This window comes from Sander vitreus, chromosome 7 (genome assembly GCF_031162955.1).
Source record: "Sander vitreus isolate 19-12246 chromosome 7, sanVit1, whole genome shotgun sequence".
NCBI lineage: Eukaryota > Metazoa > Chordata > Actinopteri > Perciformes > Percidae > Sander > Sander vitreus.
In genome coordinates, this window is record NC_135861.1 from 3,828,458 (window position 1) to 3,848,325 (window position 19,868).

General features: G+C 41.4%; 1 protein-coding gene across 4 annotated transcripts in view; it reads left to right on the forward strand.

Moving 5' to 3' along the window:
• myt1b (myelin transcription factor 1b) overlaps positions 1–19,868 on the forward strand; it is a 126,106-nt gene that overhangs the window by 2,072 nt on the left and 104,166 nt on the right. For 2 of the 4 annotated variants that reach the window (XM_078254244.1, XM_078254247.1), the window contains exons 1-2: positions 842–1,735; positions 3,152–3,267. In XM_078254244.1, the coding sequence (XP_078110370.1) occupies positions 3,156–3,267 (112 nt within the window). In that variant the 5' untranslated portion in view covers positions 842–1,735; positions 3,152–3,155. The other 2 variants (XM_078254245.1, XM_078254246.1) reach the window with 2 other exon arrangements.

Here is a 19,868-nt window from a genome sequence, read left to right on the forward strand (position 1 = left end):
TATGCCCAATATGCAACTCAATTGTATACAATATATGCAGTAGGTGGTCCCTACTCGGTCTCTCTTTCAGCTTAGGGGTCCCTGGCCTAAAAGACGTTGAAGACCCCTGCCCTAGAGGACGCCCTGTTGAAGAGCTTTGAGTTAAATTAAGTTGAAATGAAGAAGTCTGAAATAGTAACCCAGTGCAGTACTGCCTGGAGCTCTTTAGTAGCTGTTCTACATCTATTAAAAAGATATGCAAACCACAAACTGGCACACAAATCAAAATACTTCCCCTGCATTTCAGCCCTTGTATCTTATATGATGCTGAGTAATACTTCTCTTTTTTTTCTTTTTTTTTTCCAGATGCTGCATCTAGAGCCTCTGTCCACACGAGGGCAGACATGGGCAGGCCTTTTCCCCCACAATGACAAAATGAAACCAGTTGAACCACCTCCTATTTACTGTAAATGTTTGAAAAGTGAGTTCAGCAGCAGACAGCACACAGAACAGAAGGCTTCACAGCCACGTTTTGCCTGAACGATGTGTAGCCAGTGAAATGAAATCAACTGAATTGTAATTTGTTGATGAACTTGGTCATCCCCCCCACCCCCACCACTGTTTATTACACTCAAGGACCCCAGTGAAAACATTTTTAAAGTCCCTTTGCCCTATTCAAATGCAGGCAAATGGAGGATTTGGAGACATGACAGAGTTTCGTTTTACATCTCTACATTTATTTGAATTGCAGGTGCTCTCCTGTGTCTGTTTGTTTAGGGAAATCACTGTAGTTCCCCAGCTGTCTTCACCTCCTCCAGCGTCCAACGAACTTCAACTGACAAAAATCCAGGTGAGAGTTTATATCTGGGTTACTTGCTGTAGGCCTATTACTGCAGTGTTTACAAGCTGGGAACAAATGTATGTTGTGGATCTCATGCCGTTATGAGTCGAAAATAGCTCCATTCACACATTTTCTGGGATTATCCATATTTTTTTTGAGAGATTTTGAACTGGGTCTTGTGACTTTTTGCCACTGCGTTGCTTTTGGTGTGGCCAGCTCGTTGTGGCAAAAACAGTGGCGTGAAAGTAGTAGGCTAAGAGGAGATACACTAATAGAGTCACAAGGCAGGACAATGAGGAACTGTGTGTGGGGCTGCTGGAGTCGCCGGGGGCAGTTTGCAACATTTACTTTGAACTTTTTCCTGCCAGACCACTACGGCTACTTATTTCATTTCTTTTAGAAGGGAGACATCTCTTCTCGGACAATACACTCTGCTGTTAATGTATTTGTAATTTTTTAACTTTAAACCCTAAAACGTTCATTTTAAATGCTATGTCTGTTCCAGCAGAATACATTAAGGATAATGTGCTTTCTTGTGGCACATGCTCAGTGGAGTTTAAGCCCCCAGGAATATTTTGTTTTCTGTGACCCCCTTGTATTGCTCTCCTTCCCACCCCTGAAAGGAAAGTATTGTGACTTTTTTCTTTTCCTGATTGCTTAGGTCTCAACAGAACCACTCCGACAGCATTCTTTAAGAAAAGAGGAACTTCTTTTTAAAATGTTTTTTTTTTTCTCTCTGTTGTCCTGTCATCGTGGCGGGTGTTCAGCTCAGCAGTTATGTTCAAGTTTAGAGAACGTTTGGAGAGTGGTCGCTGAATGTATTTGAAAAAGAGTTGAGAACATTTTGAGAAGTCTTTCAAATTTTAAGATTTTAACTCTGAAGTGGGAGTTTATTCAAAGCTTGTGTCAGAAGAGGTAAGTGTTTCTTCATGTCACTTATGCAAACTTTGGTAACCCTTTAAGTCCCTCTTTAGGATTTACAGCGCCATATAAATATTTAATAAATGGTTTTTAACACACTATAATGCAATAATAAGGACATTTTTTTAAGTGTGTATTAATGTACAGCATGTGTCAAGACTTTTCCTACGAAAACTATGTTTTACTATATTATCATTCATTATTTGTATTATTACATTTGTTGACAAATGTAATTATTTATTTATCACTTAATCACTTAAATCTGTTCAGTGTTTCCCACAGATTAGAAAGCAATTTGTGTCAGACCATGATTCACAGCTGCTACATATAGTGTTTTGACCTCGACAACCCAACTGAATTTTACCGCAAACTTGCAACTAGTTAACTTTCTAAAGCAGGCGCAATCGCTTGTTTGCTAAGAGTCGGGTCGGGACTCCAACATGAACGCACTGACAACATTGCATTCAGAATATAAAATATTTTTATAGCACGTTTTAATGTGTGATTGTGTAAAGGTGTTCACGAGATGCCAACCTTTCGTGAACTTGTGAATTTCGCCAGCCGTCTTCTCTCGTTTTCATGGAGACAGAGGCTATGTGCACGGAGGGGGGGGGCTGTGTGTGTGTGTGTGTGTGTGTGTGTGTGTGTGTGTGTGTGTGTGTGTGTGTGTGTGGCCTATGTGAGAGAGACGCGTGAGTGACAGAGAGATGGAGGAGAGCAGGGAAAGGAAATGCAGCTGCATGTTTTAAATAGTGATTAAAAAAAATAAAAAATTAATAACGAAACGCAATATGTGGCAGCCGGTGTTGATTGTGTGGCGCACCGCCACAAATTAGTCTATGTGTGGGAAACACTGCTGCTTAGAAGTTCATTACAGTGTCTTATAAACCATTTATTTAATGTTAGCTAGCTGCTTATAAATGCTAAATGGGTAGACTCAAAATAAAGCGTTGCCGATAACTCTTTCTAAGTCATGTACAGTTTTACACTTTTTGCATTCAAAGTTTGTTCAACGACATTAGTCACATGAGAACATTGTTTCAATCGTATGATACCATGAAAACCATTTTTTCTCTACCACGCTGAAGGCTTAGTGTATTGACACAACTAGTAAAATGTCATTTCATTTGTCAAGAAAATGGGGTTACACTTTACTTGAAGGTATCTACGTAAGAGTGTCATAAACATTATAAACGTCATAAACGTTTATGACATAACACTTCTGTCATTAAATGTCATTTGTTTTTTGTCATGACAAGTTAGGGTTCAAGGGTCATGACAGTGTCATGTGTTCATGACATTGTCATGTCACTCCTATGTAGATACCTTCAAGTAAAGTGTTACCGAAAATGGCTACACTGTGACGGATGATAAAATCAACGCAGTTTTCTTTTCGGGTTTCCTCTTCAGGCACATGGTGATGTATAGCCAGATTCTTCATCTCAAGCTCAATGGGTCATCACTAGCTGTGCTTCCACGCGCCGACCGTCACCAGGCTACGAGGGATGGTGAATTCTCTGAAAAAGGTAAGACACATCTCTGTGTGTGTTGTCGTGTGTTTACTCCTCCCTCCTCTTCCCTTTTGACCTTCATACATCGCCGTATTACTGTAGAACTCCAATGGACAGATTAGTTTGCATCAATGATTCCGACATGTTTCACCTAGCACTATTTATATTTCCCCACTAAATAGTTCTGCGATGTAATGAGCTGTCTGGTAACAGAACACTGCCTGTAAACGTACTTCCTTGTCAGAAAAAGACCAATTCTGGAGAGTGCAGCAGTAATGGTGTAGTCTCAATGCATACTGGACTAAAACAGGACACAGTAACAGTGTTAAAAGCCAGAGTAAACTCATGGTGGGTCTTGCTCATCCTGTAAAGTGATTCAATCATTAGGAGTGCCAAAAGCATGTTTTATGATCCACAAAAAAACCAATGGCACATAAGAGAGTTTTTTGGAAATGTTCCAATCTTCATGCCAAATGACCTCTTTCACAGCTATTGGCAGGACGGTATTTACAGTAGTTTGGTTGACTTTTTCCCTATCTGCGTTCTACGAAGACCCACCCTACTCTGCCTCTGATTGGCTATTAGGGGTGGCAGTAGCTCAGTCCGTAGGGAGTTGGGTTGGGAACCGGAGGGGTCAGTATGGACCAAAGTACAGAGTGTGGATTGGTAGCTGGAGAGATGCCAGTTCACCTCCTGGGCACTGCCAGGTGCTCTTGAGCAAGGCACCGTACCCCCCCAACTGCTCAGGGCGCTGGTCCAGCACTGGCAGCCCACTCACTCTGACATCTCTCCATTTGTGCATGAATATGTCCTGAGCATGTGTGTGTGTATTTCAGGCCTGCGTGTAGTGATTTCTAACAAAACTTTTGCTATCACTGACAGAACGATAAGTTCACACAGTTTATTTGACATATACTATCTAGTCTTATTTCAAACCATGCTTCTTTTGTGGAGCAGTTTATACTCTGACAGAGTAGGGCTAAATAAAAGTAGACGATGCAACTGCAAGTATTGACCTACAATAGCTTCCTCCAATTTGGACTCTGCAGCTCTCCGTTCCCCCAAAAGTTGGCACTGTCAAAAGGACGGCTTGCTACTGCTCAACAACACGTATTCTTATGTCAAATTTCAGCAAAGTTGAACTCGATGTCAAAACATTGTTTAGAAATAGGCAATGCAGGAACAGAATCTTGATTCCTTTTTGATGTGCACCGCCTAGTTTGACAGTTTAATCTGAGTTTCGTAAAAACTACGCTTATGTCCAGTAATTGCATTTGGTAACTACTTTCTAGCATGCACTCCCCTGTCAGTCATCGTCTTAAACCCGCCCCACATGAGATAAACGGTTGTGATCAGCCGGTCTATGTTCTCTTTGTATGGAAATCTGTTTGAATGAGGGACCCCTTGCCAGATTCGTCTGATTCCCAGTATCAGGAGGATGTGAAAAGAGTCTCAAAACCCTACACACAAATATGACCCAATTCACGTGTCACGTCATCTGTGCACACTGATTCGACAATCTGTACATAAATGCATGCAATATTTTCAGACATTTAGGCCCTGTTTACACATACATGGTTATTTTGAAAAACGGAGACATTTCCCTTCGTTTGTGCCCTTCGTTTACACGCAAACAGAGAATTCACCTCTGAAAACGAGTCTTTCTAAAACCTCCGGCCAGAGTTGAGATTTTGGAAAACTTCGTTTGCATGTAAACTGAGACAATTGGAGGTTTAGGCAACCGAGGAAGTGAGGGAGAGAAGAGAGAGGAAGGGATTCGTTGCTGCTGTTCCTATTTTCGGGATTCTGATTGGCTAACGTGGGCTTGAGCTTCTCGTTACACTGCCACCTACATGTTTGGCATGCTCTTGACGGCATTGACGGCATATATACACGGGTACATGTAAACGAACACTTTTCTGAAAACTGACAGCTGTGCACGATGTTATTTTTGAAAACGGAGAGGTTGAAATGTCCGTTTATGAAAATAGCCGTGTAAACGTAGCATTATATGCACAGGTAGTATCACAAAAGCAAATGTTATTCGATTAATTCACCTGAAGTTGGGAATTACTGTATATATGTAGAATACCAACATTTAATCAGCTTGTGTTTGTTAGTGGATAGGAAGACACATTTGTGAATCCTAAAATGTATTCCCATATAGACATTTTCAAATCCAGTTTTTATTTGTGGATCATGAAACACGCGATTGTCACAACTACGGACACAAATGTCTCTCCATACCGTACTGCTGCACCGCCTCAGCCCAGGTGTTGCAGCAGGCTCACACATGGCTGATTTTACACCCCAGTGCCTGCCCATGGCACATTAATCCTCAGATAACCCTTTTTAACGCGGTGTATAACCCTGTGAAGGGGAAGGCTGACCCATCCTCTCCTTCAACACCAGGTGCTACTCCGTGTCCTCAGTGCCCATGTGATGAAAAAACAAAAGACTGTGCTGGTCTTCACGAGGGTTCTTTTATGTCGCCTTTGTAGAAGTTTAAAAGTAAGAAAAAAGTGTCACACACTCTGGTCCCATATGCATTTCTCTATTTTATTTTGATGACGTTTTTGGCCATCAGGCCTTCTTCAAAATCAACAATTATGTGATTGGATGGGATTGTTGATTTTGAAGAAGACCTGAGTGGCGAAACGTCATCAAAGTATAAAAAAAGGGAAGCATTTCTCTAGACTCCATATGGAACCAGAGTGTGCGACACCTTTTTCATACTTTTAAGTCTACTTACGTTGGTGTGAGTTACTTTTCTATATTATAGCCTTTGTAGAAGCTATCACATATCAAGTAATTCATTTATTCTATATCCATCAATGGTATAAATATATTTTTTTAAATTATATCTATATTTTATTTTGATTCTCCAATTACATTATACATTAATAATATATTGTACAACACTATCATGTGTTTAATTGATGAAGTCTCTGCAAGGCCATTGTATAGAGGAGAGCGGTTGTTGGCAGTGGCAGGAGAAATCATAGCATGGCTGTGAAGAAATGTAGCAGAGGGGGTGTGTATAAAAGGAAAAATCAACAGTTTATGTGTATTTATTTTATCCATGCAGTAGATTTGCAAGAATCTACATATATTTGGTGTATTTCTGCTCTACTGAGAGAGAAAGAAGAAAAAAAGAAGAAGAGAGGATATGTATGTGTTTTGTGGTGTGCACTTATCGTAAAACCACCCTTGGACAAAGTGTGGCAGTGTTTACTGCTGCTCTGCTTTTAGCAAATATCCATCTTTACCTCAGTGTCGTTATCACCCTAGTTATTATGGATTCCCAAACAACACCCACGCACGCACACACACGCGTACCCACGCACGCACGCACACACACACACACACACACACACACACACACACACACACACACATAGGAAACCGCCCCCTATAGTCATTTCAATTGACACACTCGGTTGAGCTTTGCTAGAGATTGGGTGTTTGTATGTGCATCTGTGAGTGTGTGTGTGCATGTGCCTCTGTGTGTATTAGCGTGTGTGACTGTGTGTGTGTGCCCAGTAGAGTTATGAGCGTGAATGGAGTGAATGGTATTTGACCATGTGCATTGTGTTTTATGAGATGAGCAGGCTTTAATGACTCTGTCACCAGTAAATGGGCTCTGATTTGTAGCACAGCTGTCGATCCTCACTCTGACCAACTCGGGCCTTCTGGAGACACACAAACACACACACACACACACACACACACACACACACACATCAAATATTGAATATATACCCCACACCTTAACATCCGTATTAAACCATATATAATGCTCACAGTGCAGTTCGTGTAGATTGGGATTCTGGCACAAGCAGTCTCATTAACATGTGTTGTCGATACAGAAAGTAATTGCAATCTAAAGTCTAATCAGAGAGAAATTGCAGCTGTTCAGATGCAGGCAGCAGTCAGACATTAGATCTCATATCCAATCAATGCACCTATTCCTCAGAGATACCGCTGATCTATAATGTGGAATTGGTAGTGTGGCGTTGATCCCATTTCTGTGGATACAGTGCAGATGGAGTTATGTTATTCATTAACACACTGTGCAGATGTAGCAGGGAGGCTCTCGTTGGGGCAGCAGGGTGGTGTTGTAAGTTCCTCGTCAACCAAAGAACCAATGTTACTTGTTTCCCAGCCTACACCCTACAGTGATGAGATATCCTCCAAGGGGTCTGTTCTGTAGGTGAGCTGTTTAGGGGGGATGTGGGAGGGGTGGAGAGATGGAAAAACAATTTGACTACAGGGATCAATAAGGTATGACAGCAGACCATTGCAATCTCTGTAATTTCATCTCAGCCTGGGTAAAGGTCTAGTTTCACATGTAAGACAGGTGTTTATGTTTACTTAAAAAAAAAAATATTTCTTAGTTTAGCTGAAAAAGTATATTGAGCTGACAGGGGTGATATGTGTCATAACATGAGGAAATTGTAAGCTACATTTTTTTTTTTTTTTTTTTTTTTTAAGATTATTTTTTTGGGCAGTTTAGGCTTTTAATTCCACAGGACAGATGAAGACATGAAAGGGGAGAGAAAAGGGGAATGACATGCAGCAAAGAGTCGAATCCGTGGCCGCTGCGTCGAGGAGTAAACCTCTATATATGTGCACCCGCTCTACCAACTGAGCTAACCTGGCCACAAGCTACATTCTTTAACCTGGACTTCCAAGGATTTCTCCTACAGGGACGGTAGTCCAGCACGGAAGAATAGAAGAAGTTTACATACGACCATGATGCATGGACATTTTGTTTTCTGGTTGTCTTGCATGCGTTTTGTCTTTGGTGATCGAGCTATTTTTCTGTCTGGTGAGATCGAGCTAGCCAAATTTAAATAGATTTTAAACACACTTTTGATTTGTACACTACTACATATATATATATATATATATATATATATATATATATATATATATATATATATATATATATATATATATATATATATAGTCTTGGAAAGGAACTTGTTTTGGTGGAACATTTCCACCCCACAAAAGAAAAAAAAAACCACATACAATAATACATGAAGTTAACTATTCACACAATACAGTAACGTAAGCTTTATTTAAATTAGCTGTAAACATGGTTAAGCATAATTTGCTCTTACCAGTGTATCGCCGTGTGTACTTTGTCCACAGCAATCCCACCAATCGATCCCAAAAGTTCCAGTTAGATCGTAAAAAGCCGTAAACATATTTCTTATAAATCTTTACACTTATTTCCGAAAGAACCAAGCAGGCCTGCCTTTTTTTTGCATGATCCGGATTTTCTTTAAAAACTGCCAACTCGCCATTTTCTGCGTGTAGCTTTCTAGCTCAGAGGTTGTTGTTTCCAGAAGCGAACAGTTTGAGTTTGGGAGAACGGCAACACACAGGGAGCGGAAGGTGAGGGCCATCGTGGTATGTCAGGCAATTGTCCTGGAAATGTACTTCAGTTGATTCAGAGTAGACCCTACTCAACTTCATGTGTAAGTCAGTGAATAGCCACTTTATTAAAACAATGCTGAAAACGGTATGACTTCATTACTTCTTCAAACCTATTTGACATCAGATAAATTATGATTATTTGTAAATGTTTGGTAGAATATTCAGTGTGGTTCTGTAGTTTGGTCCATGCTTAAGGCTGTTGAGTGTTGTTGTAACTTCTCTCCAGCAGATGTCACTGTTGCAAAGTATTTACCGAGTTTTACAGGTTTGGCGTCCACAGTTTGCTTTAAAGCAGTAGGCCCTCTCCTCCTTACTTGACTGCATCAACTGACAGACATTCAAACGCTGGCATCGATCTAGCCAGCTGTCTTGTTTACTCTGTAGACTCAGAGCTTACTGACAGTGTAACAGGTGTGCCCTTTTCATTTCAGGGAAATGTGAGTGTAATCTTATGACGACGTGTATGAAGAGTGTGTGCGTATGTGTGAACTCATGGAACGGCATGTACTTTATCAACTTTGAAATGATTTCCCATGTTATGCTCTCTCTCAGTATCATGTCCTCTGTGTCTTTTACTCTCTTGTGTACTTCTCTCTGTTCATTTAGCGGTGAGCTGCAGCAGCAATTCCACTCATGTATGCTGCACCTTGTTGACTTCAGCCTCATTAGAAGGCCAAATGAATATGACGAGTTGTGACATTAGGCTACAGCTGGAACAAATGTGCCAGCCGCTCACGCTCCAGCCTGGCCAATTTCTCTCTCTCTCTCTCTCCGTTTCTCACACACATACACTAATGTGTGCTTCACTTATTTTTCAGGGAAGGGCTTGGTGGGGTTGATGGGTTTGCAACAATATTGGAAATGTAGATGGGCCTGTGTTTTGAATTGGATTGCACGCTTTGATGCAGAGACAGATTGTAAACTGTGATTTTATTAAATCCTTCATTAGGATTCATCAGTGAGATTGGATCAGAAAAAGGTCACTGTGCAGATGCGCCCCCCACCCCTCTCTTTGCTCCATCCCCCCTTATATACCCTCCTCCCCTTTTGCTCTTGTTTACCCCCCCCCCCCCACCACCCCTCCATTCACTCAGCAAAGCAAAGGGGACTTGCTCACCCACCATCTCTCCATCATGCTCTCTCTCTCTTCCCTCTCTAGCCCTTGCCCGAAACAAATTTGCGATGAAAATGGGAAAAAATTATCATCATGGGCCTGCTACAGAAACACAAGGTGAAAGTGACATTATCCCCCCACCCTGGACCGCCCTCCTCCTCCTCACAGCCATCTAGGCTGGCGCCAGTGGGGACGCCTGTGCCACAAATCATTTGTATACTCTCATTTCTGCGAGCAGCCCGCGATGTTGCTTACTGCTTAGCGAGCAGATGACTTTCCGAAAGAGGAGTGAATTGGGAGGGAGGGATGAAGAGATGGGGAGATGAGGAAAGAGGAGCAGAAGGGGGAGGAGGAGGAGAGGTAGGGGGGCAATTTGCCAGCGTGCAAGTACGTCTGTAGGAGTTGGATCTGAAATTGAGAGGGAAATAGTGTGCGCCATATGTCAAGTTCTGCAAGGAGGTTTTCATTGTGCACCTATATTGTGTGTGTATGTGTGTTCTGTTTCAGAATGAAGCATCTGGGTTGTTTATTGAATCACCTTCGCCATTGTCTGCATTCCCTGCTATTATCACTGAAAGACCTGCAGCCCCCCTTAACAACAAGGAAATGGAAAATGTGGCGCACATATTGTCTGTAGCTAGTGTTTGGTCATCTTTGTCTCTCTCACATGTACACACACACACACACACACACACACACACACACACACACACACCCACCCTTCCCCCACCCCTGCCTAGTGTGAGACATCATGATTCTTCTGGTACACTGAATACATTCTCCATGCGATCTGAACATTTGTCCGTGCAGGCAAACATGTGACATCACCAGGAAAAGAGTATTATTTCACCTACAAAACACACACACACACACACACACACACACACACACACACACACACACACACACACACACACACACTTAAATCTTCAGGTTCATAAAACAACCATAAACACACCTACAGTATAAGTGCATGCATGAATATGTTCACCTTCATGTGCACACAAAAACAAACTATGTGTGCCTCCACCCCCTATAGCCATACACCCAGATTCTCACATGAACACATAAATATGCGCATTCATACAAAAATCACTGTCCTGCACGCACACGCACACACGCACACACACACACACACACACACACACACACAGAGTCAGGTTCATGTAGAGTAAATATAGACCGGAGACACTGTGGCACAGTGACCTGCAGAAGAACCCACACACTTTGCCTGCTCGTTCCACAGGGCCCTGTGCTTTCAGGAAAGCCATGCAGTATTCATGGCTCAGTCACAGGGATCCACGAGGCAGGATGGTAGAAGCAGCGAACACGGTGGAAGTGCGCTGCAAGCAGCTCAGCAGGGAAGTGTAAACGTTACACAATATGCATCGTAGATCCGCTGTGTGTTTTTGTATTTGCTGCGTGATTTGTGAAGTGGAACTGCTTCCTTTCCCAAAGTATATATCATTTGGATATTTGAGAATTCAGATCCAGTTTTTCTCTTTTTTTGTATGGATGTGTTTTTTATACACAAACACGTGTGTTTGTGTGACACACTGTTTCATGCGCATGTGTCGGGTGTTCATGTTTCATGTGTTTGTATGTGTCTTCTTTACGCTTCATTGCCTGCTTTAAGAAATAGGTCCATTCCTCATTATTACCCCAAAGGCTGTCTGAGTGTGGACTGTCTGAAGCCCACACACACACACGTACACACACATACAGAGGGAGCTCCCTGTGACCCACATTCATTAGATCCAACCCTGTGGGGCCTCCAGGGAGCTTCAGGGGAGTCGTACCCCCAGCATGGTGCACTATAGCAGGGACTCTGAGATATGCAGCCCCTAAAACCCTGGTGCTTCAGTTCAGAGGAGCATGCTCAGTTTGAGCTCTGAACTCACTCTTAAAGGATAGGTTCACATTTTTCAAGTCCATTATATTACAAAACACACATGTACCCAAATGTACAGGGAAGTTTTTGGTCGTTGTAATTGTTCCTCATGCCCACGTTGCTTATGATAAAGAGATCTATTAAATCGTGATTTCAATATAAGAGATGGAGGACAAAATCAACAGTCCTCGTTCTGTGGAAAGACTAATTCCATGTTCGGCCATATCTAATATGGGGCTTCAGCAGTATGAGTTGGACAAATGATGTGAGTATCCTCCGAAGTTGACTCATGAAATATCACGGTCTTGTAAAGTAACTCAGTAATAGTATATGCAACTCTGAATAACAAGACAAAGAGTCCACAGCCATGCTAGCAACTCGGTGAGGTTGTACTTAATGCTAATGTTAGCATGCTCACAGTGACAGTGCTAACATGCTGATGTTTAGCAGGTAGGCCTACGTATCTTTTACCATGTTCACCATCTTATGCGTTTTGGCCATACGTCCACATTCAAACAGCGTTTTAGGTCACTGAAAATAAATATTTAGGAAAATTCTTGCAAGTGGGAAAAGTTTTTTGGGGTGGAAGGGTGTTCATGATATAATTTTTTTTCATATACTGTACTTGCTATGAGATAAAAAAAAAAAAAGAACACGTGCCAGCAATAAAGAGCCTGACTTCACTGAGGCCTGTAGCTTTTTAAGGCCCAGTCAGTAAACACAGAAACCTTTCTTTAACAAACAAATCAAAATCACTAAAGCATAATAAGAGCAGTAACAAGTCATTTAAATGCAGTTTTAAGATTTGTTGTTTTTCAAAGATGAGAGATAATGGGTGTTTTTGTATGGGCACAGTCTTCTCTTTAAGAAATGCTGTTTCTGGGGAAGAGTATTGTTTCCAGACTTTGCCAAAGTCTCACTGAGTCAAAAGGCTTGAGACAAAATGTGTTTCTCTCCTCATTACGGATGTGAAACGTATCTCCCACCAGCACACAGTGTTTTTAACTGCCGCTTTGTATGAGCTCAGGTGTCACACAAAGTTGTCTTGTTTTGCAACAGAGCTCTACTTGTGACAAACTGCAAACTTTTCAACCAAGTTAGAGAATAGGCACTTTCATACTTGAGTCTTTAGTTTGCTGCCTTCCTTTCTCAGACCAGGTGGGCGCCATTGAGAGGGAAATCTCCTCTTGGAGGGTGTAAGTTTGGGGCTGTAACTCATGAACGGGATGACTTTGAAAACACACAGGCTGCCGAATGAGTGAGTGAGTGAGTTTTGTAGACACTGAGCTCCTTTGCGGTTGCGTTTCTCAGCCCTCATGAATAATTCGGCAGCGCCGCTTGTCACTGTCGTTGTTGTTGTTGTTGTTGTTGTCGGCGGCGGCTGTGGTGTCACTTCTGTCTGAGGGAGACGGAGGAGACAGAGGACTCTTTACACTTCAGTCTCCTCTGCACTTCCTCTTTCATTCACAGGGAGAGGAAGCAGCGGGGCTGTGTGTCTGTATGAGAGAGAGAGATAGAGGGAGAGAGATGCAGAGGAATCATGTCTGCCTGTCTGGCATAATGGCCTGTTTGTGCCAGTAATGGTTTGAAGGGAGGAGGAGAGGGAGGAGAATGGGGGTCAAATTCTGCAGACTTGTCAGCCAGTTTGTGAAGGTGTTTGTGAGGTCCTAAGTGAAGAAAAACCTGCTTACTTGTTTTTTTGTATCTGCATGGGATTTTAGCTATTTTGAAGGAATAGTTTGACACTTTGGGAAATTCACTTTCTTGTTGAGAGTTATATGAGAAGATTGATACCACACTGATACATCAGACAGGTAGCTTTGCTTATCAGCAAGACTGGAGACGTGGAAGCCATAGACTGTATATAAAGATGCGCTTCTCCACTTCCTACAAAAATGAAGCCAAAAAAAGTCTACTTGTTAGATACTACTATACTGGACCGGATACTGGCGCTGCCTTCTCGTAATAGTAGTAGTGTAGGGATCGGGTAATGGAGCAGCAGCATCGAAGTCCACCCATACACCCACCTGACCAACTGCGACTAAATCACAGCTGTAAATCATGGCGTTTCACCCTGTTTTTATAGCAGCATTAACATACAGATATGACAGAACCCATCTTAAGGAAAAATGTTTTTGAGGTGTACTTTGATTTTTTAGTTTGGTCCATGTCCCATCCGCTAACATGGAGGGGGCGGGGTTTATGAGCTATACTGCAGCCATCCACAAGGGGGCTTGCATCAACCCCTGGTGGAAACAGCTATTGATGCAAGAATAAACATATTCTTGCATTGTCTGACTGACTGAGAAGAGACATAATAATACTGGCATCAGCAAATTTGACAAGATGTTTGTGTTTTTTCGCCTGATGATAATCTACATCTAAACGAGAAGTGTTTCTATAGCAGCCATATCTGCTGGAATTCTGGAGGCCTGGCAAGAATTACCTTTAAGACACCCTCTTTATGCCACTCTAACATTACAAGTTCATCATTGTGAATGTACACACCCTGAAAGAAGTAATAAGCATCGTCAGTTCAGAGGATGTTAATGTAAGATCTAAAAGAAGGCTGCACACGCTTAACTGCAGCGCCTCGTTGAGCGACTGAGAGTGTATCTTTTATCAGGGCCAAGGCTGGACTGTCTGCAGAGAAATGAACACCTGTGTGTGTGTGTGTGTGTGTGTGTGTGTGTGTGTGTGTGTTTGTGTGTGAATCATATGTGAATTATGATTTCCACAAATGCAGATTTCTACTTTCCGCCTTTCCTTTTTTTCTGGCTTGCTTGTACTTGAACTTGTACTTACCAACCGATACCAACCAGTGTTGGACACGAGAGATGCTCCAATTCCACTTTTTCTCCACCTTCTGATTTTTTTTTTAGCATTTATAAACAGCATGCAACACTTAATAAATGGTTTCTTACACACCATCCATCCATCCGTCCGTCCATCCATCCATCCAGGGTCTGTTCGGGTCGACCACATTCTGGATCAAACCTAATTATCTTCTTTATTTGAATCAGGTCTCTTTTTTTTTTTTTAAATGAATGCTCGTCAGGTTCTGGTAGGTCTTCCACCTGTCTGTTTTGGGTCAGGTCCAACATTTTGGAACTGTGAAGAACTCTACTGCAAAGTACCCAATACATCTGATTTCTCAGTTTTTGCTTTTTGAAAAAAATTGCAATTGCAAATGTTATTTGCTTTTTAGTTATAGTCTGTAGCATGAATTGCCCAAAAAGTAAATGTAATCTATTTAAAATTAAAAAGCCACTGTAAGTGTGATTAAAAAAAAAAATGTTACAATGTAGTGACTGTGGGTTGTCTCATCATTCAGTGCAGTATAATGTGTGGCTGCAGTCAGGGGGAGCCCCTTAATACTCTTCCCCCAACACACACACACACACACACACACACACACACACACACACACACACACACACACACACACACACACACACACTCCAGTAAGTACATCTCTGAAATAAAGTGAACAATGTGGGACAAAATTAATCAGAATGGAGAAGAAGGTGATGGAAGGTGTGTGTGTGTGTGTGTGTGTGTGTGTGTGTGTGTGGGGATGATCTCTATTTGCATGCAAATAGCCAAACGCACCAGTCCTCTGCTGCAGGGATGACAAAGAGCATTCTGGGTTTGCCTGGACTTGTTTGTAATCCATGAGTGGAGAGGAGGAGGAGAGGATGGTGGTCAGCATGGTCAAGTGAAACAACAGAGAGAGGAAGAAGAAATAGAGAGAGAGAGAGAGTGTTGTGGAAAATGGATTCTCCAGCTTCAACAACAAAACAGATCAAGGACAAAGGATAGACACTGAGCTTAGTTTTACTTCCGGGCCACTTCTCTCTCTCTCTATCTCTCTATCTCTCTTCTCTCTCTCTATCTCTCCTCTCTCTTTATCTCTCTTTCTCTTCTCTCTCTCTCTCTATCTCTCTTCTCTCTCTTTATCTCTCTTTCTCTTCTCTCTCTCTTTATCTCTCTTTCTCTTCTCTCTCTCTCTTTCTTTCTTTCTTTCTTTCTTTCTCTCTCTCTCTCTCTCTCTCTCTCTCTCTCTCTCTCTCTTATACTCAATCACTCTCTCCCTCACTCACTTGCCCACTCCATGTCTTCCCACCATCCCCTTCTCTATCTTCCCCATCTATCTGTGTACTTTGCTTTCCATCCAATGCTTTTTCCAATAACTCTATTTTACACCCCCCCTATCCTCCTCCTCTTTTCTCTTTCTGTCTCTTCTTCGATTTCCCTGGTGGACTCTTACAGTAAACTGCCTGTGTAATTTAAATGCAATGCCTTCCTTTCAAATGGATGGCGTGCAGGACATGAGGAGGAGAAGAAAGAAGGGGAAAGGGGAGGGGAAGCAATGAATCCCATTATCACATATATCGAAAAGGCTTAGAGCACAGGCTTCATGCACAGAGGCCTCAATAAGCCAAATAATCCAACTTGGACCGTGCTGTCAGACCTACAGAAACGTTGTGAGGGTCTTATCTGAATTTAAAAAGTTTCTGTTTGTTCATTCTTTTGTGTTGCAGGCCATGCTAATTTGTGAAAGATCTGTCACACTGTTTATCCATTTACATTTGTGTATGTATATGCATCCAGGCCTGATGCTCTCATCGTGACAGTAATGCATTACCATGGCCCCCTCTCCAAACTGATCCCATGTCTTAAAGGCAGAGTTGGTAACTATTTCCAATATACACTTTTTTATATATTGTTTGAAATGCTCTTTACACCCCGACAGCAATAAATAACTTATGGGCTCTGAAAAAGGAGCGAAAAAAATCCATCATCTGTAGCTGATGTAATCCTGTAAAACACCCACCAATCACTGCCTCGCAGTCCGCTTGGAAAGAACCAATGAACTGCCTCCCTGCCCCACTGCGCATACTCTACCCCTCCCGTGTACAAGCCTGAGCTCAAAGCCGTGATACACAGTACTTTACTTCTTTGTAAAAAGTCAAGTCAACTTAATTGCCAATTCTGCAATATGTTCCAGACATACGGAGGAATCGAAAATAGGTTTTTCTCCGTCCAACGGTGCAATAAGTACAGAACATAAAAGATAAGTAATATATACAGTACAATTAATACATTCTATATAGTGCACAAGTTTTAAAGCATATTAAAAGACCACAAAAAGCCACAGAAATCATCAATCAATCAATCATGATGTGATAATTCTGTCGCAAATAGTAGACTGCTGTGCTGAAAACCTTACAGTTTAAACAGTGCTTGTATACAGTAGGGCTTTAGTACGGAACTGAGTGCAACAGCTTGAGCCAGCAACAGATTGAACGTACTACTGAACTGAAGACAGTCAAAACGTTAGTTGGTATGAACGGGTGATATGTTCACTTACTGTTGTGCATAAACTGCAGTTTGAACAATGATGTGTTTGCTAACAATGATGTGTTTACTTACAATGTGTCTACACAGGAGGCGTGAGCAGCACGCAGCAGCTGCTTCAGTGCTCAGTCTGTGTCTACACGGTATGCGTTTAGGCACAGAGTTGAGTTGAACGTCACCCGTGTTTTGGCAGTGCTCAGAGCCCAATACACAATCACTGTCAATGACATGTATAAAAGAGTAGAAAAAAATACTAAAAACGTAATACCATGCCTCAGGCTGTGTTTACAAGCGTATCGTACAAGTGAAATGAGAGCTGTTATGCGGCCTGTGTAGACAGCTAGAGTGATTAAAATAGAAATAAAAATAACGTAGCTGAAGCCATGTCTTTGTGCTGTTTTAACATACTACAGCACTTTACGTCAACTGTTTTAAATGTTGTTTTTATCTGGTTTTATATGTCTTAGTCTACATATTTGTCTGTATGATTGTTGTGGTCTTTTCTGTCGCACTGCAAGTGGCTGGTGGAGAACAGTTTTTCTTTTCATTTTCCTTTATGTATGTAAGCACACAAAGAATTATGACAACTAAATGAATATGAATCTGAAACGTCTCCTCTGTAGACACGCTGTCTCTGTTGTGCATACTAACATGCATTTGAGTGGGGATGCAAAAAAAAAAGTGAACAAACTACATAGTCGGTGATGTTGTATCTTAAAAGTGAACTGAACAAAAATGACAGTCAGCGCTAAATGTTACAGCGGTATGAACAGTGATGCGTTCACTCACTGCTGTGCGTAAGTGAACCTGAACAATGAAGGGATTACTTATCTTAGGAAAAAGTGAATGAACAACAGTACATAGTTAGTGACTATGTATCTTTGGACCGAAATGAAACAAAACAAGTCAAAACAAAGTCATTTGTTATTTACACCGATCAAAAGTAAATCGGTTTGCATAACTTTGTGTAACAGTTAATTAGAGCCAGACCGATATATCGGCGGGCCGACATTATCGGCCGATATTAGGCATTTTCCAAACTATCGGTATAGGCATTTATAATGGCCGATAAATTAATATTTAAAAAATCAAATAAAAACAGATGAAACACCCTTCAACCATGTTCTGAGTGTTGGCGTTGCATAGTTCGTCCACCAGAGGGCGCTCTACAACGTCCCTGTTGGCAACGCTCGTGTTTAAAGCGAAAAAATGTAATGTCCGCAACACTGCTTTAAAGCATTACATTGTTTTGGTTTAAAGGAGAATTACGGCCAATTTTTACGTTAATCTTAGTACTCGCTATAGCTACGCGAGTACTTTTGATAGAAAAAACCCCGACCCGAATCAGTGCAGGTAACACGGAGAAGCTGCAGCTACATGTACAAGCGTCCCCTGAGCTAAATCGGCAGTTGTCGGGGCAAGTTTTTTCGCTGATTCACTGATTCGAGTCGGGGTTTTTTCTATCGAAAGTACTCGTGTAGCCATAGCGATCAAGATTAACGTAAAAATTGGCCGGAATTCTCCTTTAAGTACTTTTCATTTGTCCTGCACCTGCCAGAAGGTGGGATGTGCACACAATTACTTTTATAAACACTTGTGTTTAACCCTTTAAGTTTCATATCTTAAGTTGGTATTTTTATACATTTTATTTATCAGAACTTTAATATATTTTGATGTTCCTCTGTTCTATTGTGACAATAAATCAAACAAGTTTATTTTTAAACTGCATTATCATATTATTTTTAGTGAGGATAAATAACTACAAATAACTAATGTTATTATCTAATCTGTTTATGTTTTGTTACGCGTTTCTGAATTTTTTAATTTTCGGAATATCGGATTTTTAAATCACCAAATATTTGTATCGATATCAGCCTTAAAAATCCTTTATCGGCCGGGCTCTACAGTTAATGTGCCTGCTTGTGTTTGAAGAGTAAAGTCTTGCTATCACCAGTAGTCCACACAGCATGATTTACTGTTTCTCTTCCTGGCCTTAAAGACATTATTAATGGGAATCTTTGTGTGTTGGAGTCAGCGACCCCTCTCCCGTTATTGATCTGGATTTCCTATCTTGTCTCTCTGCATCTGTTTCTCTTTGCATCTGTTTTCTTTTTGACGTAACTAATGCCAGTCAATAGCGCACATCTAGCAAATGAAAGGACTTTTGCCATTTACTGTAAATAACTGGATTTGTTTTTCTCAGAATTGCTTTAGCTACTGTTGCATCAGTCTTTTGTTGTTTTGATCATTTCACTCTAGCTGTTTTTCTGTCTTATCACTGCATTGTAATAGTGCAGGATAATTCATTTTCTTTTCAAAATGTGATTTTCTCCCTTAAGGACTAATTAGCCTCGTTGCAACTGCAGAGCCAAGCAGGCATAGCCGCGGTTTACTCATTATTTATGCCACTAACTTTTCCTTCCAGAAAACGTTTCTGGAAGGCCTTGCCTTATCTTTTTGCCAAAGGAGATGATTTATCAGTTGGACTGTGGTTTCAAATGAGTAAACTCTTGTTCTGTACTAGTGCAGGTGTAAACACAATCAGCAACAACTTGAACCTGCACAGAGAAAATCATCCATGGACATGGAATATGTAACATGGCTGGCTTCATCTATCTGTTATAACTATGGCGGCAGGTGTCCGTCACGTAAATATTCATTATGGGTTCATTCAGACATGACAGGACATTTACGGAACAGACACAAGGCTTGCGTTACATTTGGCACCAGGTGCGCAAGAGGGAGCAGTAAGTTGAGAAGTAATGATATTAAGGAAGTAAAGTGTTTTCAGTTCTCTCATCA